The sequence below is a fragment of the Lutjanus erythropterus genome, chromosome 20, assembly GCF_056507025.1.
Source record: "Lutjanus erythropterus isolate fLutEry1 chromosome 20, fLutEry1.hap2, whole genome shotgun sequence".
Taxonomy (NCBI): Eukaryota; Metazoa; Chordata; class Actinopteri; order Lutjaniformes; family Lutjanidae; genus Lutjanus; species Lutjanus erythropterus.
This window is the reverse complement of record NC_139336.1, coordinates 1,027,046-1,054,450: the sequence shown is the minus strand read 5'-3', so window position 1 is coordinate 1,054,450 and position 27,405 is coordinate 1,027,046. Positions and strand designations below refer to the sequence as shown.

The 27,405-nt window shown below is 40.5% G+C and overlaps 1 protein-coding gene across 2 annotated transcripts in view; it reads right to left on the bottom strand.

The window, feature by feature from the left end:
• Window positions 1-792: 792 nt before the first annotated feature.
• The window catches only part of ror2 (receptor tyrosine kinase-like orphan receptor 2), an 80,939-nt gene continuing 54,326 nt past the window's right edge, over window positions 793-27,405 (bottom strand). For both annotated transcript variants that reach the window (XM_084745743.1, XM_084745742.1), the window contains exons 3-9: window positions 22,809-23,096; window positions 21,131-21,161; window positions 10,059-10,180; window positions 9,615-9,929; window positions 6,333-6,587; window positions 5,433-5,638; window positions 793-2,750 (exon numbers count right to left, since the gene is read on the bottom strand). In XM_084745743.1, coding sequence (XP_084601869.1) covers window positions 1,293-2,750; window positions 5,433-5,638; window positions 6,333-6,587; window positions 9,615-9,929; window positions 10,059-10,180; window positions 21,131-21,161; window positions 22,809-23,096 — 2,675 coding nt within the window. In that variant the 3' untranslated portion in view covers window positions 793-1,292. The remainder of the gene's footprint in view (window positions 2,751-5,432; window positions 5,639-6,332; window positions 6,588-9,614; window positions 9,930-10,058; window positions 10,181-21,130; window positions 21,162-22,808; window positions 23,097-27,405) is intronic.

Genomic DNA, 27,405 nt, shown 5'->3' with positions numbered 1-27,405 from the left:
AAATTACAAATCTGTACAACTTTGTTTTCAAAGTTGATGTTACAAGTATTGATTTCATGGGAAATAAGTCAGATGGAATTAAACCTTTGTCAATGGCCTGAAAAAACAACAACAAAAAAACAAGATTATTTGTTCTCATTCTTTGATTTGTTTGATGGTAATATGTTCCAAAATACAACTCAGTGAATATAATTATTAACAAAGTTACCTCATACACTGTTTCTTTCAAAACTCCTACAACATTTATATTCATCATACATTCTATTGTTCTATGATTGTGGCTTTCACCAACCATAGAATATTAACAGCAAAATCAACATTAAATTGTCATTAAGGGGCGCTAGTTGTAAACAAGCAAAACACTTGTCTACTACAGAAACACAACTAGTATTGGAAGTGGATGCAAGGAGGGTGAGGGATCAAGTCACTTTTTGTTAAACTGGCAATTCCTCAATTCCTGCTAGTAGGTCTGGATGCCCGTACAGGGTATCTGAGGTGGGAGTGCGGGCGCTGGTTGCATGGCCTCCCTGTGAAATGCACCACGTAAAGGCAAGGCAACCTCTGAAGTACTTGTGGATAAGAAAATGTTTTTGTGTTGCACAGCAAAGGCAAGAACATGAACAATTCTAAAATTGATTGCACATTTAATTTTACTTAAAGCTCCAGTGTGTAAGATTTAGAGGGATTTAGTGGCAGAATTTGTATTTAACATTGAGTATGTATGTGTGTTTTCATTTGTGTATAATCAACTGAAAATAAGAACTGTTATCTAACTTAACTGTTATCGTTTTTTATGTCTACGGAGGGAGAGGCTCCTCTTTTATGAGGCTGCCATGTTGCCTCAGCATGTTTATACAGTAGCCCAGAACGGACCAACCAAACATTGGTTCTAGATATGGTGAGTTTCGTGGCCACCGTAGGTTTTCCTACACACTTGGAAGAGGAGAGTAAGACATTGAGTGTTTGCAAATAGGCCACTAAATCCTATACATTAGACCTTTAATCAGTGATGCAGGGTGTAGGTTTGCATATGGACGGTGTTTGGGAGGAGAGAATTGAGTGAACTCATTTGCATTATCTTTGAAGTGAAGTCGTAAAGACAATGAAATTTGTGCTTTTCTACCAGAGAAAAACACTATATGGACACACCCAAGTTGTTGTTCAAAACTCATATAAAAAAAGTCAGTCACCGTTCTGCAAAAATGCTAACTTCACTTGATGATGCTTTTGAATTATTGGCAAGCACAGCTCACAGAATATTTCAGTTCCACTGTTCTTCAACAGCACCACACTTATGTGTCTGACAAGTGGATCCCCAGTTCATCAGTCTGTGGTGAGTCATTGTCACCTAGCAACTCTGTTTCAGGCACTGACAAGTCCTTGTTTTGGTCTAGTTCTTCCTGGGACGTCCTGTCAGCCAGATCCTCATCAAGGGTCTTGGAGTCCTCATTTAGCAAAGCTGCTCGTTCTGTGACAGAAGTGTTGGAAGGGGCAGTGGTGACGTAGCCTGTAGATGTGGATCCACTGCCACTATGGTGAGAGCCAGCTTTGGGAACCATCTGTGGTGGGTGGTGCATCTGCTGGTGGGGCATGGGCATAGGTATTTGCATGGGGTAAAAGTTCTGCAGATATGGGTAAGCTGGCATGGGGTGATATCCATTGACAGGGATGTAAAGCTGTGGGGGCACCATTGGCCGATGGATTTGACCCTTCATGGGCATGAACTGTGGCTGATGGAATGGCGAACTCTTTTTAGGGCTGGTGTAGCGCGACGCATTTGCTGTGCTCATGCTGATGTTGCTTACAGGGCTGGTGCTGAGAGAGCTGGTCTGAGTAGTGTTGCTGGTGCCAGAAGTCTGAGCAGAGCTGTTATAGTTGGACAGGCTCTCCCAGGAGCGCAGACGTATGTGGATGTCCTTGAAACAAGGTCTTCTTGCTGGGAATTCACTCCAACACTCCAGCATAAGGGTGTAAATCCAGGCTGGGCAGTCATCAGGACAAGGCAGTAGCTGGTGGCTGCGCACCATCTCGATCACATCCTGGTTGGAGTAGCCACAATACGGCTGCAGACCATAACTGAAAGTTTCCCACAACAAAACACCATAAGACCAGATGTCGGAGTCGGTGGAAAACTTGCCATACATAATAGCTTCTGGGGACATCCAACGAATGGGGAAAGGGCTTGTACCCATTAGATTGTAGTAATCAGCTGAGTAGACATCTCTGAACAAGCCCAGATCCAGGATCTTGATGCTGAGTTTGTCAAAGACCAGAATGTTTCGAGCAGCAAGGTCTTTATGGACTACCTGCTGACTGGAAAGGTACTCCATTCCAGCAGCAATCTGGGTGATAATGTGAAGGAAATCAGCCTGCTCCAGTGTGGATTTCACTGTCTTGTCATCATCTGAGCTGCCAACATCTGAGTTGGGGGAGCGCATCACCAGATACTCATGCAGGTCACCAAAGCTGGAATAAGTGAATATCATGCTCATTGGATGCTCTTTAGTGACCAGACCCAGCAAACAAACAATATTTTGGTGCTGTAGGTGGAAACGAAGCATGGCTTCATGGCGAAATTCCTCACAGAGAGTGGCATCAACTTTGTCTTTTAATGTCTTGATGGCTACCACCTGGGTCTGCTCACCAGGTGCAGTGCCATACAGGTGGCCCTTGTAAACCTTGCCGAACCGATCCTCGCCAAGCTCCTCCATAAAGCGTACTGCTGACAGGTTAATCTCCCGCAGCTTGGCCTGCAGCCACAAAGCAGTAAATATAAATACTTGTCATCAAAGTGTATGGCCAGCAATAAAGCCTAATATAATAGATTAGCACTGAAATGCAACAGTTCTTAATTCAAGTGTACAGTCACTTTGTTTTTTATTACTGGGTGTTCAGACCAAAATCAGCACTGCATTTAAAACATAAAAGCATCTGCTGTGTCAGCTGCAGACAAGCTGACGATAGATGCAGACTCCGGACACAGAAAAGCCCTGCCCCAGCCTTCTTGCTGTGAGGCGGCAGTGCTAACCACTGCACCACCGTGCCGCCCTTGTTAATTTTCCAAAATGTTCAAATGAATAGGGCGCTGTGTTTTATAAAGCAGTGCTAAACTCAGTCAGAACATGAATGAGTATGGAGCTATATTGGGGCCAAAAGTTTTGTACTTGAAAAATTAAAATTTGAAACTGAAAATTCAAGATTTGATCTTGAATTTTGAAAAATACATCAATGTATTCAAAATAAAAATAAGTACAATACACAATTTCTTTTTTCAGGTTAAATAGAATTATGATTCACTCTGGTCATTCTTTTGAATAAATTATTTATTTTCATTTTTCACTTTCATATTTTTTGATATTTGAGATCCTATTTTTTTCAGTTGCATGTTTTTTCTTTTCACATTCAAATCTTATTTTTTTACAGTTTCATTTTTTTTTCACTGTCAGATCTTTCTTTTTCAGTTTCAGATATTTTCTTTTCAGTTTCAGACTTTTGGCCCTGATTTTGTGTGTGGGGGCGTGGTGAGAGGGGTGTGGAATCATGACAGACAGCTTAACAAAAAGGCTAGGGACCTTCCCCTATCACGTTGCCTTCAGGGAACGTAGGAACTAAAACAATTTAACTCAACACTGTAGCTACACCATGTGATTGGCAGTGAAAAAACTGATGTCAGTGACAAACTTCCATTTGCATGGCATGCAGGAATATCCTGCACAGCTAAATCTGTTTGAATTTTCTTTACATAAGAAAAAATTTCTTTACACTTTAAATAAGTTTTATATTCTTTAATACGTGGTAAGTTTATCCAAATATCGCCTTTTTTGAAATTTACTCTGATGTTTTCGGAGATGTGAGATGTGAAAGCTGTTTTAGACAGTACTGAGGACCAACTGCAGAAGCGGAGGGATAAATTATGCCAGATTGTGCACTTCAACAGATACACTTGAATACTTTCCACGTAGCACTGTGAACGCAGCGCAGTGTCCACTCATAATGATGGAGTCCGGCATACAGGTGAGAAATGTTCAAAATGAGAGGTCGTTTTGTGACAACATGCAATGTTTCTGACATCTTTAAGTGATAAATTGGCAAAGCTGGAAGTTAAGCACAGGGCTAAAGCACTCGCACTCACACCATGCATCTATTTGTGATATGAACTCAGTAGGACTCGTGATCAACAACTAGCCAGAGCCATACCAGCTGTGGGTTTGTTTAGCATTACCATAGCAACTGTTTATTGTGTTCTTGTTTATTTGCATGTCGCTAGCTTTCTTCTTTATACCCATACTGTCACTCATACACCCACACCCTCGTACATACATCCCGTGTCCCCCATTTTGACTTATTATTTGAGGATTGTTTTTGTTTGTTTTTCACATTCGTTATGTCACCAGAAACACATAAATAGCAGGGCATCAGATCAGATTTAAGTATCTGGCAACCCCATGTGAGGTCCTGACCCAGGGTTGGTAACCACTGCTGTAAGGAGTACAATACACAAACACTAGCTGATAGCATCAGGCCACATTCATACTGTAGCATGGATTACAACCTTTTCCACCGCAGACTGCTGCAGGTTTTTTCAGCACATTGCATGTTGTCACAAAATGACCTCTCATTTTGAACATTTCTCACCTGTGCGCCGCTCCAGCAGGTGGGCCTGCAGAGCTGGACGCCATCATTATGAGCGGACACTGCGCTGCGTTCACAGTGCTACGTGGAAAGCATTCAAGTGTATCTGTTGAAGTGCACAATCTGGCATAATTTATCCCTCCGCTTCTGCAATTGGTCCTCAGTACTGTCTAAAACAGCTTTCACATCTCACATCTCTGAAAACGTCAGAGTAAATTTCAAAAACGGAGATATTTGGATAAACTTACCACGTATTAAAGAATATAAAACTTATATAAAGTAATATATTAGCAGCTTTAGACTTACAGAGGAAATTAAAACAGATTTAGCCGTGCAGGATATTCCTGCATGCCGTGCAAATGGAAGTTTGTCACTGACATTAGTTTTTTCACTGCCAATCACATGGTGTAGTCTACATAAAGTGTTGAGTTGAATTGTTTTAGTTCCTACGTTCCCTGAAGGCACCATGATAGGGGACGGTCCCTAGCCTTTTTGTTAAGCTGTCTGTCATGATTCCACACCCCTCTCACCACGCCCCCCATGCGAAATCCGGGCCAAAAGTCTGAAACTGAAAAGAAAAGATCTGAAACTGAAAAAGAAAGATCTGACAGTGAAAAAAAATTGAAACTGTAAAAAATAAGATTTGAATTATTATTATTATTTTGAATACATTGATGTATTTTTCAAAATTCAAGATCAAAACTTGAATTTTCAGTTTCAAATTTTACTTTTTCAGGTACAAAACTTTTGGCCCCAATATAGCTCCATAAATGACACTCTGTATTTTGTGTGTGTATTACCTGGTGTTTTTGCTGATTGAGGAGTGACAGCTCCATGTCCTGGGTAGGAGAGCTGCTGAGCTGGCAGCGAGGTGGGGTGTCAATCGACGTCTTTTGCTTATTGCGACACATGCAAACCAGGAAGAAGAGGCAAGCAATGACCAATGGGATAGCAATTGCAGGTATTAGAATGAACAGGATCTCCTTCCTGGGGTTCTCTGGAGGCTCTAGAGACAGCAAGAGAATAGAAATAGTAGCATGTTAAGTCTGATTTGTAAGGCGTTCTTTGTACAAGTATTCATTGCTTGTCTTTGAACAGATCATCTGTGGTATCTACAAGCATAAAATACTCATCCTGGTTTAAAGGGATAGTTCATCCAAAAAGTCATTATCTACTCACTCTCATGCCAACTGAGGGTCGGGTTCAGTTGTGTTGTCCACAAAACATTGCTGGAGTTTCACAGTGTGGCAAAATCTCCCCAACAACGGAAGTGTATGGTGACCAGTTTTCAAATGGGAAAAGTAACAGAATAAAAACATAAAATGCCTCCATACTGCTCGTCTGGTGTAGTCCAAGTCCCCTAAAGCCCCAAAATGCCAAGTTGACAAAAAAAAGTTATTTATGCCATGTTTTTAGCCTGAATCTTCAGTGCAGGTCTTTAGCTTGGAGCCACGTTCATGTAAATATGCACACTGTCTGAACTAGGTGTGTGTGGTGTGATGGTGTGCAAACAGCATGTTGGGACTTAAGGACACTTGGATTATGCCAGACAAGCAGTATGGAGGCAAACTGGTCACCATTCACTTCCACTGTTTGGGAGATTCTGCAAAACTGTTTTCTTTCTGTGAAACTCCAGCAGTATTTTCATTTTTGGGTGACCTATCCTTTTAAGAGTACAGTTATTACATGATGGTACTTACTGCAGGGCTGGATGTCACACAGGTCCACCCTAACCTGAGGGTCCAGAGTGAAGCACCAGGGTGCCTGCATCTGGCCTCCTGGGTTACGGCAGAAGTTGTGGCTTCCCCAGAGCTCAGGGTATTCCTGGGACAGGTGGTGACTGTGAGGGTACTGAGCACTCCACGGCTGGCAGTGATGACCAGATTTAGTGATGCTGACTGTACCCCTGTAGTCAGCCCCACTGCCATTGTAGCAGCTGTGGTCTGAGGTGGAATCTGTAGAGCAGACTGTGACTCAGTATGGATGTAAAAGAGGTGACTTACATTTTGTGGGTTTACAAAATTATTGCATGATCAGAACTTGTCTGTTTTTAGCTGGTTCAGAGACCGACAGCACTTTTGTCTACTATACTTCAATATTTTGGGAAACAAGTTTATTTTCTTTCTTTCTGAGAGTGAGTAGAGAAGACTGAAACCTGTCTCATGTCTGTGTGTTAAGCACAGAGCTGAAGCTTTCTTAAGGCCACGTAAGAGGGCAAAATTCCAGAGCCGAGTTCTTTTTAACTTCTCCAGAGGAATAATAGAAAACATCTTGACTGGAAACAACACAAACTGGCATCATGGGATATGTACGACCCAAGACAGGAAGAATCTGCTGTGGGTGATTAAAACCACCCAGAACATAATCGGTATCCACCTACTGAGCATCAGTGATATCAGGGAGGTGATGTGTCTGTGCAGAGCCTAAAGCAGACCTGGGCATTGTACGGCCCGCGGCCCGGATCCGGTCCACATGATGGTTCTATCCGTCCCGCGAGGTCGAAGACAAACCACACCATTTTACTTTGGAGGCTAAAGAGACGAATGAAATTATCTAAATTGGCTTTTATTTTGAAATGCTTGTGTGGTCCGAGTGCGCTTCCTCCTGTCACTATTGATCGACACAAGTGATGTTTGCAGTTGCTACATCTTCTGCTGAGGTGACTGAGACACGCCCACGGCAGGTTGAGTGTATGGGGATTTTCATTTTGTTCATGGAACACAGTTGATGGAGGAATACACTGGAGTCACCAAATGAGCACTAAAAAGCGTGACGTTGATGCCGAATGTCGAGTGTTTAATAAGTCATGGACTGTTAAGTATTTTTTCACAGAGGTCAGCAATAAGGCTGTGTGTTTAGTTTGCAACGAACATGTTGCTGTGTAGGAAACGGTATTATTTTTTTGTCAAGATTTTTGTTTTTTTGGTATTAACAAGTGAATCATTCAAAAAACAAAACAAAAGTACCCCTGTTCTCATAAACCTGGCTGTTATGCAGTTCTTGCCAAAGATAAAACATGTATACAGGATGGGTTGTAGCATCCCTGGTGTGATGCTTTAGATTACCTGCACAGTATTTTCAATAATGTTCTTAATAAGATGCTGTTTGGAATGATTTTCAATATAATAAATGCTGAAAACTAAGAGTAAGTGTACAGTATGTTTTCTATATTTAATCTTAGTCATAAAATTGAGGTACAGTGTGACAGAAATTTGTGCGGCCCCCAGCAACAATCAGGTCTTCTCATGTGGTCCCCTAGGAAAATAATTGCTCGCCCTTGGCCTAAAGGATACTCCACCTCTGTCTGTGATTGATATCCATCTGAACATCAATCTCAAAAGACAGCAAATAAGTGTATCAACCCAAATGTTGAACAATTATTTTAGCAGTTAAAACATTTGAATCAAGTATTAAAGGTATAGTTCACCAAAAAATTAAAATTTAGTAATTATCTACTACTACTCATGCTGATTGAAGGTCAGGTTTTTTAGTCCACAAAACTCTGCTGCAGAATCTCCCCAACAATAAAAGTGAAGGGTGACCAGTTTTCAAACAAAAACATAAAAACATAAAATGTCCCAATACTGCTTGTTTGGTGTAATCCAAGTCTCCTAAAGTCCCAACATGACAAGTTGAATAAAAAATGTTATTTACACCATGTTTTTAGCCTGAATCTCTTCACTGTAGACCCTAAGCTTGGAGCCACGTTCATGTGCACATGCATACTGTCTGAACTGGGTGTGTGTGGTGCAGCGTTGTCTGAAGCACATGTTGGGACTTTGGGAGACTTGGATTACACCAGACGAGTAGTATGGAGGCATTTTATGTTTTTTTCCAGTTGTTTTTTATGTTTGAAAACTGGTCACTATTCACTTCCATTGCTTATGAGATTCTGCAACACTGTTTTCCTGTGAAACTCCAGTTTTATTTTACGGACTAACAAAATAAACCCGACCTTCAATCAACATGAGGATGAGTAGAAAATGACTGAATTTTCATTTTTGGGTGAACTATCCCTTTCATGGTATAACTGATGATAAGCACTTGTAAAAATAACACCCTCAGTGAATCACCATATCTGACACCATAACTATTTACTATGGATGTGTATCTCACTGACTGAGACAGATTTTGACAGATTTGTATCTTGATACATGTTCGATGATATGATATATCTAAAAATTTTTAAAGGGCCAACGATTCGGTTCGATACGATTCAGCCCTGTCACAATACAATACAATATGATGCAATACAAGACGAAGCAATGTGTGAGTCTTTACATTTGGAATCAATTAATGCTACATTTGTAGAGTGGTGTTAGGTGCCAAAAAATCCTGATAGTTTTACTAACTAGTAATAAGAGAGACCGAGAGAAAGAGACATTACAGTGGTCTTAACATCTTCTTATGAGCATTTTGCAGTAAGATGATCTGCTGCTCTGTTTCATATGAAGAGTGCTGTGGTTTTGATTAGTGTGGAGGAACAGTGTAGTGTTACCTGCTCTCACAGTGACATGACGTCTCTGTGGGTGAGACTCGTAGCTCTGTACTCCGTGTTTCTCATCTTTCTTATAAAGCCCGAAACTTATTCTACACTTGATCGTTTTGAAAGTTTGGTAGTGCAATGCGGTAAAATGTCACTTCTGTCGCTGTATTGATACACTAGTGCTGCATCAATTTGTTTCCGATTAATGTTCAGCTTTTAACCGATACAGGCCGTCTGAAACGATGTCAAGTCCGATGCATGAGTGAATTGTTACACCCCCAACTATTTACACTTAGGATGAAGAGTGGGATTTATTCTGTAACATCTGTCCCCAGCTGACAGGGCAGCTTGAGATTCATGCAGCAGGAAAGCTAAAACAACAGCCTGTCTGAGGGATTCAATTGCAAGTTGTTGTATTCATTTGTTAATTAATTTCACGAGTAGGGTGTTTTTATATCAATAATTGTAATGTGTGTGTGCTGTAACTTCCACCTACATGGACCCAGTTTCTCTGGTGGCACTCCTATCCTCATACAGGAGGCAGCATCAGGTGTGCCCGGCCGTGGCAGCAGGTGGCAGGTTGGAAGCTCCAGCTGCATGAGGATCATGGGATTGGAACGTGCAATCGTGTACTCTGCTTGGCAAATGTCATTCTCCAGGGCCTCACACTCATCTCGACAGAGCTGCCGCTTCCCAGGGCCCCGAGAGCCCTCGTCACACAGTGGGAAGACATAATAGCAGAAGGAAGGGATGGCAAACCTGGAGCACTGATCTGATAGCTGGGTGGAGGTGCCAATCATCGTGAAGGCAGCTTGGAGGGAGGAAAAAGACACGGGTTTGAGTTTTCCCACTTGTTCATGTGATCTCAGATATCTTATACCCAGTTGTTTGGTGATAATAGTGTTATATGCCAGCTATGAGAGTCAGTGGATTGCCTTACCTGTAATGCGGTTCTCACTCTCCCCCTGCATCTGCAGAGACTCAACATAGATGCTCTGGTTGCCAATGAAGCGAGCACAGGCAATGCCTCGGTATGGCTGGCAGAAACCTTTTTCGCGCAACCTGAAAAAGAAAACAGTTTGCTTTAGGTACAATTTTTTCAGAGCAAAACACATAAAAGGGACCAAAAGTAAGGAAATGGGTAGTTACATTTTAGCAGCAGCCACTCACATCTACTGCTGACTTATAAACATATAAGAACATCTCACTAACCTAACAGCCAGGCACTGGCATTAGTCAAGTACTGTTGGGTTTAGGCATCTCAAGTTCTACTTTGCATCTTTAACTTTCAGGGGGCATAAGTTTGTAATTGGCTAATTTACCTATTATGAAATAACAAATCAGGGTAGATATTAAAGGGGTAGTTCACCCAAAAATGAAAATTCAGTCATTATCTACGCATCTTCATGCCAATTCAAGGTCAGGTTTAGGTTTTTAGTACTGCTGGAGTTTCACAGGAAAACAGTGTTGCAGAACCTCCCAAACAATAAAGTGAACATAAAGTGTCTCCATACTGCTCATCTGGTGTCATTCAAATCTCCTAAAGCCCCAACATGCAGTTCGGACAATGTCACACCACACATACCCAGTTCAGACAGTATGCATGTGAACGTGGCTCCACGCTAAGGATCTACAATGAAGATTCAGGCTAAAAACATGGTGTAAATAACATTTTTTTAGTCCGCTTGGCATGCTGGAGCTTTAGGAGACTTGGATTACAAACAGTGGGGGCTTCTTTTGTTTTTTATTCTATTGTTTTTTTTTTATGTTTGAAAACTGGTCACCATTCACTTCCATTGTTTGGGAGATTCTGCTGTTTTCCTGTGAAACTCCAGCAGTGTTTTGTGGACTGAAAACCTAACATTGACCTTGAATTGGCATGGAGTGAGTAGATAATGACTGAATTTTCATTTTTTTATTTTTGGGTAAAGCTGTCTTATGATGTAAAATTATAATGGGTTGTCTATAATAGTAATAAGTGGTATAATAGGTATAAATGGTTATAGTTAAAATAATATCCTGAAAAGCAAGACATCAGAATATAGGATCACTGAAAGACAGAAAAGTAGTGCACATATTGTGCACTGGGTACTGGGATAGATCATTTCCTATCTATTATATAGTAATAAACAGTGAGTGGTGGACCCACTCCTTGATTAAAAAGCAACCAAAAAGTAATTACAAGACACTTTGGCCGCATGCCAGCATGTTGTGCTGCTGGGTTAGTGCAGCCTGGTCTCATTTCCAACTCATCACATACTGGCAATTTGTCACCGCCGCTCTGTGACTCATACAGATGCCCATGGTGCCCGTTTATGGCTGAAAGTAATACACTGCATTTAAAGCGACCACAAATTAAACCTTTCAGTGGCTGTATGAGACACATCGAGCTGTTGACGTAGTATAAAAAGGGAAGAGAAGGAGGGGTTGAAAGATGGCTCGCTTCTGTGATGTCCCCTAATGTATATAACATAATATAGTTGTTTCCACCCCAAACATGGTCTTAGCTGAAACCTATTCAAGTAGTTTTTGTACTTAAACCCACCTAAACTGCAAGCATTTCACAGTGTTAGGCATGTGCATCTCATATAGCCACTGAAGGGTACCTTGTTCTTCAGTATCAGATGCAAAAGGAAGGTGATGAATCATTGGTATGGGACGAGATGGGATGAGAACGGGCTGGTCAGTGTTGGTACTGTACAGGAAGTGCTGCTTAACCCAACTAATCTGAACTTCTGTAACCTAATGCTCCTAATGGTTTGTTACACAAAACTACTAGAAGTCATCCTTGGAAGCTTTGAAAAGGCAGGGACTTGGATGAACTAATCACCAGTCTGTCCCCATCACAGCTTAATGTCAACCAGTCAGATCAATGAACCACAAGACATAGTCAAACTGGGAGAAGAGAAATTCTCTCTGATAAACCTGATGCATAGCAGCATATAGACCTCTTAAGGAGCCACCATTGTTATTTTCACTGTTGTCACACCAAAATCACACCCGTAGCTGCACATAGTTCCTCATATGCTGACTGGCCCGAATCACTGTGGTTCAGCCACAAGTCCATTAACATGAAGCCTGGCAAAGCTAAAGTGAGTAAAGTTAATTTTTATATTTGTGCTGGGCTTACTCTCCCAGACCAGACATGAGTCTTAATCCATACAACAAACAAGCAGGGGACATACACATTGTAAAAGTATGCTCACTAAAATTAGACACTGACTCAACTGGCTGATGGCTTCTCTGTCCTATTCTGTTAGGACAGAAAGCTGGGAGTCTTCTTTGCGTTTAATTACCTACAATCAGATTTCCGCAGCACAGGTAATTTCATTGAGATGCTAAATATGGGAAGAAATACTGACAATGACTCTTGCTGTCCACATAATTCTATTCTTACCTGGCTGCAGCACTTGACCCTACTGATATAGAGTAAACCTATTGGTGCTTTTGATTTTACCAACTAGTGTACTGTCACATCTTATTGCATTCCACCATCTACTAATAAATGAAGTCTGTATTTATTTTAAGTGTCAGGTCTTGATGCATTCTTTCCCTGTCAAAATAGGTTTTGGAAAGGATGTGGAAGTGTGTTCCTGTCCCAACTTCAGTATCATCATATTAATCAAATTTCAGGTCAGTGGACATCCAGATTGAAAAGTGGTGTTACATGGTCTCTGGAAATACACCTAATTACCTACCTACTTCTAAGCATGTTAATCAGTTCCTCCAGGATTTCCTGGGCTTTGTTTGAGATTGTTGCAGCCTGAAATGCCTGATTACATGGCAGCTTTTCTGGAAAATTGCAATGCATGTTGCAATGTTTTTAAGCAATTTTTGCAATAAAATTGCGGGACCAAATGAAAATTGCAAAGGAAAATTGTGGTTTCTTTGATATAATTAATTAAAAATTGAAGGCAACTTGTTCCAGGGAGAACAAAACCACACTCTGTTCTGAGTGTTCTAATTAACCTCACCGAAAAGGCTCAGAATTACAAAAATGATAAAAATCTGCTTTATTTGTAAATGAAATAGTGCACCAGGGGGATTTTTAACAAAGAAGCAGACTCTTTTTGGAGCTCAAACTCAGTCAAAACAGCACAAAATGAAAGTGCACAGAACACTGATAAATGTCAATAACAATAACTAGTGTGTTCTTTTCAGTGACCATGAAAAAAAAAAAATCCAAAAGAGAGGACATAAAAATGTCTGAGCCTCCACAGTACATGAATTGTCAATACTGAAGGAGCGCTAACGTTAGCTTGGGTGTGAGGCTGCTGGAGTTCAGTCATAATGTTACAGTACGGCAGCACCAGACTGTCGTCTTTGACTAATTCTCAGCCTAGCTTAGAACAACAGTTTTCTCTTGACAACCTTTGTTATTTACAGACAACATTAAGCCTAAAAATACTTTGTAATTCAATATTAACAGTGTCTGGCTATGTTGTAACCTTAATTTATTAGGGTATTGTGAACCCTCAAGTTGAGGCAAGGTCACAGAATAACTCTTAGACATAAAAAAAAAGGTTTGTTTACCTCATCATGAATTCATACAAACTTGTCAAAATTGTCATTAAAAACACACATTTGCATTGCTGTCTATGGGATTTCCAGTTTTCTTTGCCCCAAAAGGAATGTTTTGGCACCCATTTGTGATGGTTTGATGTATTCACTCCAGATCTTACCCAGTTTCACTGAGACTTGGGAGTTAAATATCCAACTTAAAACTAACGACACCACGGTACGCCATCAGGTAATCACAAAGGTTACTGGACATTGACAACTGGACATGTTTATACAGACTGAAATCTGCTGAAGGGGCAATTATATAGCATCAGGAAACAGTCGTGGAGTATGGGCAGACATAAAAGTGAATATTATGTCATTCAATACATTACCATTAAGGTGCTCATGTGTTTAAACTAGGGCTAGCCATGCCAAACAGAGCTAGCCTTGAGCTAACATTATAACCGGTGTGTGCTTAATGTTGCACTGCAAACTGTCAACAGATGTCAGCTGCAGTTGTTGCCGTCTGTGTGAGTGATGTTTGACAGACCTACAACTCTAAACTAAATGAATCAACCCTCTAAGCATTTGTTTTTTTCCAGTAGAGGATTATTTAAGATCAAAGTAAGTAATCTAATATTACAGATACTGAGCGTCATATTTATTGCCTGGTCTAATTGGTGGCCATAGTCCCCTTTTTCATTGTCCTCTCCCTATTTCAGCCCAGGATCACAATTCTCCTGTATTTCTCCCAATTTCTTCACACCTTTTTCCCTTTTAATTATCACAACCTGTTTCTGACACTGTACGGTGTATACAAGGCCTACGATTACAATTCTCTAGCGTCCTACAGTACTCTATTGTCTCCACACAGACAACAACACAGCTACACCAAGCCAGTGTTTATGGAATGTTTTAAAGCAGTGTTCTTCAAACTTTTTATACCATGTACCACCTCAGAAAATATTGAACTCTCCAAGTACCACCTAACTGTTTTGTGCCATTTGGTGTTAGCAGCTGCTGAAGAGACTTCATTGGTTTTTCACTAGCACAACCATAAGTGCACTGTCATCTGCTTCATTTTCAATATAGTGGCTTGAAATATTCTCCTCATGATCAACTCTTCTCTCCGTAATATGGGGGGTTGAAAAGTTAATAGGCTGACCATGATGCAATGGTTGAATTTGACCAAATGTTGTTTATTTTTCAACATAGTCTCCCCTGCGGTCTACACATTTCTTCCATCAGTGTTGCAGTGCTTGGATTCCTGTGGTATAGAAGCTCTCATCCTGACGCTCAAAAATGTCCTCAACAGCAGATATAACCTCATCATCGGTCCGGTAGTGCTTCCCAGCCAAGTGTTTTTTTCATGTTGGGGAACAGAAAATAGTCAGATGGTTCCAAATCAGGAGAATATGGAAGGTGATCAACCAGTTCAAAGCCACAGTCACACACAGCAGCCATTGCAACCACAGACTTGTGTGCAGGAGCATTGTCCTGGTGAAACAAGACCCCCTTCATCAGTTTTCCAGGCCATTTTCACTTGATTGCCTTTCGCAGCCACCTCAGCAAGTTGGCATAATATTCTCCATTGATAGTTTGGCCTTTCTGAAGGAAGTCAATGAACACCATGCCCTTTGCATCCCAGAAGACGGAGGCCATCACCTTCCCTTGGCCTTCTTTGGAGGGGGAGAAGATGGGTGTTTCTACTGCATGGACTGCTGTTTGGTCTCTGGCTTGAAGTGGTGGACCCAACATTCATCTTGGGTGAGGAAATGTTCCAGAAAACCAACTGGACCTGCTTCAAAAAGTGCCAAGCTTGTCTGCGACACGACCAGCCCGGTGTGCTTTTGATCAGGTGTCAAAAGCTGTGGCACCCACCGAGCGGAAACCTTTGACATGCCAAGTTTGTTGTGCTGAATGTTCTACAGCATTAGTTATCTAATTAACAGTTAAATGGATGTCATCCATCAACATGTGGTGAACATGGGTGGTGGCTGTGGCAGGACATCCAGACCTTGGGTCATCTTCAAGGCTCTGCCTACCCCTCTTGAATTCAGCTGCCCACTTCTGCACAACTGATAAAGCTGGAGCATCATCCCCTAATGTAACAACCATGTCAGCATGAATGTCCTAAAATGGCTGAATGGCTAAACTCATTTTCTGCTTTCCTGCTAAATGTGCTGCCACTAAAAAGTCCAACCCTGATAAATGTCATGAAATTGATGGAAGCTTGGATCAGCTCTATACATTCCAAAGAGGGGTTCCGTCAGCTACTGCACAGTTTGCGTACTATTGAAGAGTCACAAGTCCTGGAACGTTTTCCAGGTTAAAAGTTATTGAGTATGAAAAACTGGTGAAATTTTAGTTCTCTGGCTCTTTGGCAGAGGAGCAGTGCTGAGTGCTCAACAGTGTGGTCTTCCTCTGTACTGTGTCACCTTTTCAGTGCTCTACTAAAGTTTAACTGTAAAAACATGAGTGGGGGGAGTCGTGGCATTATTTCTGCTAACTGCTGCCTCTTGTCATCTTATAGCAGACAGTGTGTGTCGATCAAATTGAGGCAGAGTTCAGACATCTGTTTTATTATTGGCTAACTTTATTCCTTTTTCCTACTTGTCACTCTGTGAACAAGAACACAGCAAATTTGTGTTAATACACACTATAAGCAGCATGGGCGCCAACTTGGGTTAAACATATGGAGAGAAAAAAATTTCAGCCTCTGTAATGTTAGATGGTGTGACATGGTGAGCCGGGATTAATATTTTAACTGAAAATTAGACATTTTCTGTCCTGGGAATAGACGTTCACTTGTTAAGGTCTAATTTTGGCTATACTGTCAAAACAATTCAGTCATAGACTATTTCAGGCAAATATTAGCAAGGATAATTAAGGGTTTCAAACCTGACCACTTTATTAGCATATTATTAATAATTGAGTCAGAAGAACGCCATTTCAACATTCTTCAACATTATAATGAAAGTAAACTGCAGCAGCTTGACCTTTGCCACTGCTGCAAGGATGACATGACAAATGTATTGCTGACAAATGTATTTGTCACTGTCTGACTGAACAGTCTCATGACAGTGAAATTTTACAATTCTTCATATTATAAACAAAAGTTTTTATAACAAGTTATTTGGTGTTTTCAAAGTTATTCTATTGAGCTGGGACAGATTCCATATTCTGTTGGCATTCAGAGGCTGCTGCTGTGACTCCAACAGAAGGCTGGCACCGTATGCACCATTATGTTAGAAATTTATCAGCTTAATTAAGTCATCACTCAAAAAAATATTTTTTTTCCCAAACATCCTAGTTTTATTCTGGATGCTTACATTACTTTACTTTGCACACAGAAACAAAATTATTTCACAAAAACAAAAACTACCAGGGTCAAAATTATAAGCCCACCTGATCTAATAGTCAGTTGTGTATCCTTTTTGCTATAACAGCCTGCAGTTGACTGTTGTAGTTTTCAACAAGTCTCAGACACGTCTCCTGAGGAATCCCAGCCCATTCTTCTTTGGCAAATCTCAAGCTCCTCCAGATTTGATGGTCTTCTGGCATGGACCTTGGTCTTCAGTTCACCCCACAGATTTTCAATGGGATTCAAGTCAGGGCTTTGCACAGGCCAGTCAGTAATGTTCACTTTGGTCTTCTGGAGATAGTTCTTCACCAGGAGCAACGTATGTTTTGGGTCATTGTCGTGTTGGAAGACAAAGCATGATTCCTTCCACCTTGACGAGATTCTCAGTTCCAGACACACTGAAGCATCCCCACAGCTTAATACTCCCACCACCGTATTTCACTGTGGGGACGGTGTTCTTTTGGTTATACACCTCTATCTTCTTTCTCCAAACATAAGCAACGTCTCTGTGGCCAAAGAGCTCTAGTTTCGTCTCATCTGACCAAAGGACACCCTTCCAGTATGCATAATCTTTCTCCAGGTTGTCCTTAGCATACTTCAGTCTGGCTTGAAGGTGTCTCTTCTGCAGAAGTCGAGTTTTTCTTGGTCTGCAACCGCAGAACTCGCAGTCCATTCCTGTGCAGGGCTTGAATGATTGTCTTCTTGGAGACTACAACTCCTGACTTGGCTAAGTCATTCACTAGTGTGTTGGCAGTTGTTCTGGGGTCTTTAGACACATCTCTCACTAGCTTTCTTTCCAGAGTCTTTGAAATCTTTGGCTTCCTACCTCTGCTAGGCTTGTTCTGTACTGTGCAGCTCTCTTTGAATTTCTTGATGATACTTCTCACTCCAGTTCTTGACATTTGGAAATGCTGTGATAACTTTGTATACTCTTCTGCTGCTTTGTGAGTGTCAACAATTCTTTTTCTCAAGTCTAAACTGATTTCCTTTGGTTTTGGCACGATGCTTTCTCAAGTGACAGCTCAAACACTTACTGAAGTTTTTATACTGTGTGAAATTGGAAGATAACCCTCAGTTTCTAATAATATTGACCCTGGTAATTTTTGTTTAATCTGAAATAATTCTGTTATTGTGTGCAAATAGAAATAATTTATGCTTTCTAAAGAAAATAGTATATTTAGAAATGTTATGTTAAAAATGTCTTTCTCTGTTAAAAAAGCAATTGGGAAAATTTTGAAAAAAATCTTTAAATTTCATAGAGGGGCTAATAATTTTTTCCTCAACTGCAAATCTGCCATATGCTGCCAATCTCTGCTCATATTTCACCCACAAGTGTTTTGGATGAAGTATGAATCCAGTGTTCTTGAAGCTTTACTGGTAATTTACACCAGGCGTGGCTGATCCGTGGCACTCAGATCAATTCGCAGCCATTCTAGTCAACGCTTGTGTTCACACCAGATGCGCTGCAGCGCGTTTTGTCTGAGTCCCAGAAGTGCCTCGGCGCTCCACTCTGCAGAGAATATGCAGCAAGTCTATTTTTGACGGACGGCGCGCCAGTTAGCACAGAGCAGATTGAATGGGTAGGAAGTCAGGCATGGAAAAGACAGGAAGAATCCAGTTTATTTTCAAAATAAAAGCCCCCGTGCAGACTCACGATCATAAAGACAGACAGAAAATAAAGAGTTTAACTACGTAGCCTGCTAATCCATGGTAGAAGCACAAAGAGCAAGGAAAGAGGACTTAATCAACAAAATCAGAGCAAGTAAACATAATCAGACGGGCAAAACACTGCGCTGCTGAAACACTTCTGAAACGCTGCTGGTGGAAATTGCAGTTGCTTGTATGACGAAACAAAACCTCGGCACACACGTGACATCACTGGTGTAAATTACAGGTAAGGCTTCACTTAGAATTTTTTCTGATATTCCAAATGTTGCAGCAAACCTCAGTCCATGTTATCGCTCATTAGAGCACAGCAGACAACCAGCGAAAACTCCAGGAAGTTACTGGTCCCCTGAGGATACCTTTGAAAAGAGCCAGGCTAGTTGTTTTGACCCGTTTCCATTTTCTATGTTAAGCAAACACGCTGCTGGCAACAGCTACATTCTTACAATAAAGATATGAGAGTGGTATCAAAAAGTCCACCATTCTCTGAAACAATTGTCATCTCACTTTGGAAAGAACTATTTACAGTATTACTTGTATTTATGTCTTTCCATGTTTCCAAAGTATGTCAGAAGCTCCTGTTATCTAAGAGAGTGTGAGTATGTGTGTGCACGTGTGAGCTAGCTTTAAGCAGAGACTGTGATTTATGTTGGTCTGAAGCTCTGTTATGTTCTGCTGGTTGTGTGTCTCTGTGTGTGGGCAGTGTGAATGAGGTGGAACAGAGAGCTAAACTGACAGACTGTGTACTTACATCAAGCTTAAAGGCTATATGATTTATTTAAAAAAAAAAGAGAAGGGTGAACATACCCTTTCATTGTTTTAAACAGCTGAACCTTTGCCTGTGTTCTGACTTCTTTAACATTACCCTCACCTGTTGTTTGAAACAAATAAATTCTAATGTCTAGAGCCGGCAGTGTTCAAACAGTTACATTGATACATGCATCATATACATGATACTTCATATATCCAATATATATCCATGTATATGCAGTGAAAACACCTAATCCTAATTACTACTACAGTTGAATGTAAAGATATACTACCTAACAAACTCTTGCTTAAGTAGACACAAAAGTCAAAAAAAAGTACCCTCCCCAGTGCCCCTCATAATGAGCAGTCTGGATAAAAGGCATTAAAGGCTGATGAGATAAGCTTCCTGGAAGAGGCATTCAAAAACAGTTGGTCTGACTGAGGACATGAATCAGCATTCTTTCCAGTCCAGAGTAGACCTGTCCAAACCACTGGCGAGTGTCTGACTACTGCTCGAGGAATCTATTCTGAGTTTTGGTGAGTCAAACCCGCAAGATGGAGAGAAGAGAAACTGCATGTCCTTCTACTCTCATGGTTTGGCTGCATCAATCAGTGCAGCGTTGCACAAGGTCTTCAACATTTGTAATAGCCAGGCAAAGCAATGGAGGTATGAATGTTAGTTGACATGTCTTTGCATGCCCTTTTTAGCTTTGGGCAGGCACTTCTGCATGTATTTGTAGTACTACACTTACACTTACACTGAGGATATTTACTAACTACAGTCAATTCCAAAATATCAACCTTTGAATCAATTCTCAACTACAATCCCTTTGCTAGTCTAAAGTGTTGTTAGCTGTGGTTATTCCTAAACCTAAAGTGAACTCTGACCCTAAAGCTTTAATCCTTACCCCAGGATACTTCTAAAACCTAAACATAATCTGAAACCAAACATAACCTTAACCCAGTGGTCTGTAACTTGCAGCTCTGGAGTGACATGTGGCTCTTTAACCCTCTCCAATGGCTCCTTGTGGCTTTGACAAAAACAACAGTAAAATGAATAAAAGTGGTTTTGTTAATGTAATAGGTCAACACTGTAAAAATTAAAAAGTTGAGAAAAATTACAGTTTCATGACAACATACATGCAAATCAAGCTCACAGCTCACTAAAACTCAAAAATTCAAGTTTAAATTAAGTTAAATTTAAAGTTTAAATTTGGAAATTTGGATTTGCTGTCCCCTTTTGTGTTTCCTTATTAACTTTATGTAATTAGATAAACCGAGCCACCTGGTTCCAAAACCATTACACTATTTTAGGCATGTTAAAGAAAAGAGAGACTATACTATAAAAAACTTTAATTCAAAACTTTGCAAAGCTCTGCTGGTTGCATCTGGAATTTCCTTGGAAAAGCCATCAAATGAAGAGTGCTGTTGTTGAGCTCAATCCTTAAAAGGCTTTCCATCATGTATTTTCTATAACAGAATGAAGTTGCAAATTATCCACAGATCCTCTTCAAATCACACCTGCAATGTAACCTACTTCTCCACTGTTCACCCCCCTGCTCAGTATGTTCTTATCAGTCACAGTATTGACCTCATGTGGCTAAATACACTGCTTCAATGTTGTGTTGTCACATTCTGATGATTTTTGTGCCTTTACTCTCTGTTGCTGTCAGACATTTATTCTCACACACATTCTGACAAACACTAATGTATAGAAGATGCTCACTTACGGTTCATCAGGGCCATGTGTGGGCATCTGTCCTGTGAATCCAAAATAATAACAAATAAAACATTAAAATATGTTAATAAGCACATGAATCATACTGAAGACAGAAATATTTACTTTTATTACTCTGTTACTATTATTTCCCTGTTACTATTAGTGGGACTAATGAAGAATTATCTTATCTTTGTGATAGTGTTGGTTTTTGTATTAGTCATTTCCTGTTTTAGTTTGTAGTCCTGGTCCTCCCTCGTGTGTCTTCACTTAACTTCCTGTTTTTGTAATTTTTTTCCCCACCCTTTTTGATTGTTTCACCTGTCTGATTAATTCCACTGTGTCTGATTAGTTGCTTGTCTGTTTAGTCCTTGTGCTTCTCTGTTTCTCTGTCAGTTCGTAGTTGTTCTTTGTGTTGCGATTCCCAGCACTCTAAATGTTTTCCTTGCGATTTTGGACTTCTTCCTTGTTTTTGGATTTGGCCAGATTTAGTTTTCTGTGTTTTGGACTAAATCATTTAATTTTTTGTCATTAAATCGCCTTGAACTCTTTCTGCTCAGCCTCAGTGCATTTTTGGGTCTGTTATCTTGTTTAGTTGCTCTGCTTAACACACATACATAACTATCTTATCTAATCTTTATCTTAAACTCTTATTGATCCAGTAAATCTTACAGTTGTTAGAAACATTTAAGAGTTGTTAATGAGGCTGTTAATTAACATCTGTCTGATCACATGTGGACGGCTCTGAGTACAAGTGTCTAGGACACATTGAGGCCCCATTGCTCAGACCACATTCAGAGGCATATGTCCACAGTCTCTTAGCAGTGTGTACGCACTGTGTCCTGGGCCACACTGAAGGAACACCTACTTAACTGACATCCTGTAAGTGTACACAAAACAGCTGTCTGATTTCCATTTGCTTCACTGTCATGCAAATGATGTGTTTGGGCTCTCTTGCCAGCCAAGATAAACAGCAGATATTTGTGAACACACTGTTTCACCACTGAACCAGAAGAAGTCACTTAGCAGAGTGCAGATCTCTGCCAGGCAAACTGAAAAGATAATTCAGATGTAATCTCTTTGTAATTACCAACATTTTCAGTGGTAGTAGTTAATTTTGGCCTTGCAGTTTTTGATGACTTGTTGCCCCTGCTGGTCGGTTTAGAGGAGTCAAAAGTCGGTATATATTATATTTAAATATATATATTTAAAACAACTATGACAGTAAAATGGTAAACAAAGAGTGTTCATTTTCAGAGCACATTCCAGAGTCTGATTTCATATTTCACAAAGTTCACAAAGCACTAGTAGGTTACATGACAGTTCTGACAAGTGGTTGATTTTAAATGCCGGGTTGCACACATGCATACACATACATGCACACATATGTCCAATCACAGGATCTCCCCTTGCCTTATGTCTGGTGGAGTTAACTAGTTGGTGAATGAGGATAAACTTGCTAAACTTTGTGAAACAGCTACGAAAAATTCTTTATCATTGGTACCTTCTTGTAAACTGGTCATTAAATGTAATACATTGGTTCTTTCCCTGTAAAAAAAAAACATTGTTTGATGCATTCAAATTTTACAATGTCTAAATCAAACACTTAGTGACCAACATTGAGTCAATATAGTTTAGGCTTAAATAACTAAGTGAATGTACAGCTGTACAAATATCAGTGTGAACCATACCTAGTTTGACATACAGGACACCTGTGGCAGAGATGACCTTGAATGAGTTGGAGGCGACACACTGATAATAGCCGGTGTCTGTTGTGTCCAGGTCCTGAATGCGGAGCTTGGATCCTGCCTCTGTCTTGCGGATGGTTACGCGTCCCTGCTCCTGGACTACAGGGGCATCGTTCTTCAGCCAGCGGATGGATGGTCGTGGGTTTCCTGCTACTTTGCAGTGCAGTGTGGCTGTTTGGCCCTGGAAGTGAGTGATGTTGTTGACTGGCTCCTGGAACTCCAGGAAATAACCTTGGGGAGATGAAACATGATGGGTTAAAGGTAGAAGGAGGCAGTAAAGCTGAGAAGTGGGCAACTGGGGGTGCACAGAAATCTGACATGACAGAGCACAGTGGTAGTGGTAGACCGCTGACAGCAGCTGTTTCATTCATTCTTCACAATCATTTGCTCATTCTTCAGCAATGTCCAGTCATATTCATGCAGGTGTACAGCACAGCCAAACCTGACAGTTCTCACTTTTACTTTGGTGATGCACTCATGTCAACAATGATCGCTCCCGCAGCTGCCTTCACGACCTCAACCTGCTCCTTATGTGCTACATTTCTGGTATTGTTGATTTCACTAAGATGTAATATTCATGTATGTGGAGATATGTTCCTTGATAAGGATTCCTGCTGCTCAGATTCTTTAGGTGCTCCTTCAAAGAGCAGAGCCAAATCTAAATGTGCAAGTGGTCACTTCCTTGATGCAAGTATCTCTGACTTAAAATTGCATGTATCTGCTGTTTAAGGATGTACACTCTGTTACTGTTTATATCTTTTTTTTTTCATATATATGTATCATAATCATGATAGGACCCCACACTTGACACAAGAAATGCCACCAAAATATTTACTGAGCAGGACATATTAAAAGTAAGTTTGTCATTGCTATACTGGACAAACAATGTAATGACAACACCATTTTCTAAATTACCACAAACATGTCTGTCATGACATTTCAGTGCAACAGTTTTGTGGTACCTATTGGCTGACATGTACGCTGATACTGATAAGCTTGTGAACAAGCTTGGTCAGCTTGACGTAATGAACATGCACAGTGGAGTTAATTTTGACTCTATGCAACATACACCCTTCTGCTGCCTCACTAGAGCACCACATGTGGATTAATCCAACACTGAAAATTTATCAGCTGTTGTTGGAGATGGATGAGCCTTTTATGTATGTTTGTGCATGTGTGCAGGTTCTGATGCATATACTTAGAGATAGAATGCATCTTCTTTCAGAGTGACCTACACCATTTTTATTACAAAATTAGCACGTACATGCAGGTTTTTTAAAAAATAGGCATCATTTTCATCCTGATATTCGCTGGAAAGCTGAGACTCAGCTTCAAGTGGGTGCAACTATATGCAGGAGAGCAGAGAGAAAGAGGTTTTTGAAAAATTTCTGTGTTTGGCTCTCAGTACTTTTGTAGCTTCTAACTGAACTTCTGTGGTTTGAAGTTTAACTTCTTTCCTGCATCACTGTTTGAATTTTTAGTCTTCATTTTTAGTCTTCATTGCCTCTACCAAAAAAAAGGGGTAAAAATTTCTGTGTCCGTGTTGCCATGTTTACATCACTGCCAATTGGAGCTGGGGCCCATAAATAACCCTGGGCACTGCAGAGTTGTTTGAGCTGGAAGTAACCACCGACTGTATCCTTTTCATTTGAAGAAAGCCAAATGTTAGTGAGTTTTGGCAAGGGGTGTGGGGTGGGGGTTCTGTCCAGTGTAAAGGCTTTGGTCAAGACAGAAGCATAATCATTTTCACATAAAAAACAATTTTATAATTCAGAACAAATAAAATACTTAAAAGCAACACAAGAGAAACAGTAACAGAATGGGCCATACTGGCTAAATTCATAACACTTTGAGTCAAGGGTTCCATAAAACAGTTTCCTTCAGGACGGGTTGTACTGTGAGCGACCTTTAAAGGTATTCAAAGAGGAGAGTGCTTCTAAGGTAATCTTATTTTGCAGCTCATTCCATGCCCAGGGTGCATAAAAGGAGAAAGCAGTTTTACCAAGCTCTAAGTGCACCCTGGGGACTTTTAAAGGAATTTAGAAATTAGTAGATCTTGGTGGGAAGGTCATAAAGTATTCAAACACATTGTTGGTTTAGTCTTTTCATGGGATTTGTTGACAGTTAGAAAAAAATAGAACAATGGCCTGATTCTTGAGTTTTTTCAGTTGAACATTATTCGTGATTATATTTGAACACTGTTGCTCTGTAACAACTTCCTTTGCAAAGTCAGCATATGTGAATGGACAAGGAATTTGATATATTTTCATTTCATCACAGACTCTCAGACAGGAGGGTGAAACGATATCTGGGCAAGATGCTTTCCTGAGCTTCTGCCTAATCCAAACCTCCCTTTACACAGCCTAGTCAAGGTGGGAATGTTGCACAATTATTCTGTCTCACTGTCTCACTATCTTCTGTGTAAAAGGTAAGAACATGAAATTTGTGAGAGGGCTGGCTTTGCTCTGTGTGTCATTAGAAAAGAGGAGAGAAGCAGAATCACTTGTTGACCAGCACAGTTGCCACACTAGTGTGCCAATGGCTGTTTGATGTCTGAGTGGGAGCGGGTGAGGGGTGTTAGTCCTAGTTAATTAAACCTGCAGTAAAACACATTCAGGCCGTCAACTAGTTGATGGATCACTACAGGGTGTGTGGTGGTGGGGTTTCTGTAGGTGATATCTTGCAGCCCTGTCCACACTGACATAGGGTTGTTAGTTTAAAATGTGTTTTTCAGCTTTTTGGCACAGCTCCTCTTTGCTGCACATGGAGCAAAGCAATAGGTGCTCTTCATCACAAGTGTAGCAATGATCCAGTGTTTTTTTAATCTCTGGTGGAACACTTCATATGCTGTCTGTATCTTGGTTGCTCATGGCTGAGGTTTGCTCTGTTAAAGTCCCCAAGAACAATGAACAGAGAGTCTGCAGGTTTGTGCTCCATGTGGTCAGCCAGGTGTTCTAACACTTCACTAACTTGGATATTATTATATCCAGCAGGAGAAATGAGAAAACAATCGAATAAAATGGCTTTGAAAATGGAGAGGTGTGCATGATTTCCTTAAAACTGTCAGATCTGCACGCATTAACCTGAGTTTATGTGGAATCAGCACAACATAATTTGCAAAACAGAGTTTAAAAGAAGATTTCAGATATTGTAATTTTCTCTGTTTTAGTTCTCCTCACATTAGTTTATCTGTTTTCTCCATAAGAGCACAAACATGAACAAGAATCGACTGTCCAAGACTGAAAGCACATTTATCTTCGGGTGATAAGAATATGTGGATTACACAAAGCAGACATTCATTCTTAATGAAATAAATGTTTCCTTCCTGTGTTTCCCTCAGGACCACGAATTTGTCTTATTTGCCAAAACTGCAGATAAAAGATGTTTGAGTTCTGCAGAACTCAAGAAACTGTTTTTGTTTTTTGTTTTTTTGATGTTTGTTTGTAGTAAGGACAATAAAACTGCTCAGGATAGGATGACCTAGGGCTGGGCAATATAATGATATTATATTGTATTGTGATATCAGACTACATATTAGATAGATAGATAGATAGATTCTGAATATCGTGATATGTCATAAGTGTTGTCTTTTCCTAGTTTTAAAGGCTGCATTACAGGTAAGTGATGTCATTTTGAGAAATGACCAGACTGTAGGGTGAGTTGAACCTCACGGTTGGGGGCAAGGATGTAAACACTACTGTGCATATTCAGTGGGCACCATCTGTGCATATACTATCTAGTTAATTATGATTAATCCATGGGTCCTACCTAGAGTTAATCTCAAAAATACAGTGTCCTGCAATATACTACTATACACATGAATCACATACTAAACAGTCAGCATAATAATTGCTGTGTGCCAGCCATTGGCCCAGATATCCTCCAACAGAAACATAGATGTGGACAGCAGATGCAAATCTGGCCTTGTTTTATTTGCTGGGTGTCTGTGTATGCAGACCTGTTTGCACGTGTGGTCAGTGCATATACACTCACCAGCCACTTCATGAGGTACACCTGTTCAACTGCATGTTAACACAAATATCTAATCAACCAATCACATGGTAGCAACTCAGTGCATGTAGCCATATAGACATGGTCAAGATGACCTGCTGAAGTTTAAAATGAGCATCGGAATGGGGAAGAAAGGTGTTTTGAGTGACTCTGAACATGGTTGTTGGTGCCAGACTGCCTTGTCTGAGTATTTCAGAAACTGCTGATCTACTGGGATTTTCACTCACAACCATCTATAGAGTTTACAGAGAATGATCAGAAAAAGAGAAAATATCCAGTGAGCAGCAGTTCTCTGAGTGAAAATGCCTCGTTGGTGTCAGAGGTCAGAGGAGAATGGACAGACTGGTTTGAGACAATAGAAAGGCAACAGTTACTCAAATAACCACTCGTTACAACCAAGATATGCAGAAGACCATCTCTGAATACACAACACGTTGAACCTTGAAGCAGATGGTCTACAGCAGCAGAAGACCACACCAGGTACCACTCCTGTTAGCTAAGAACAGGAAACTGAGGCTACGATTGACAC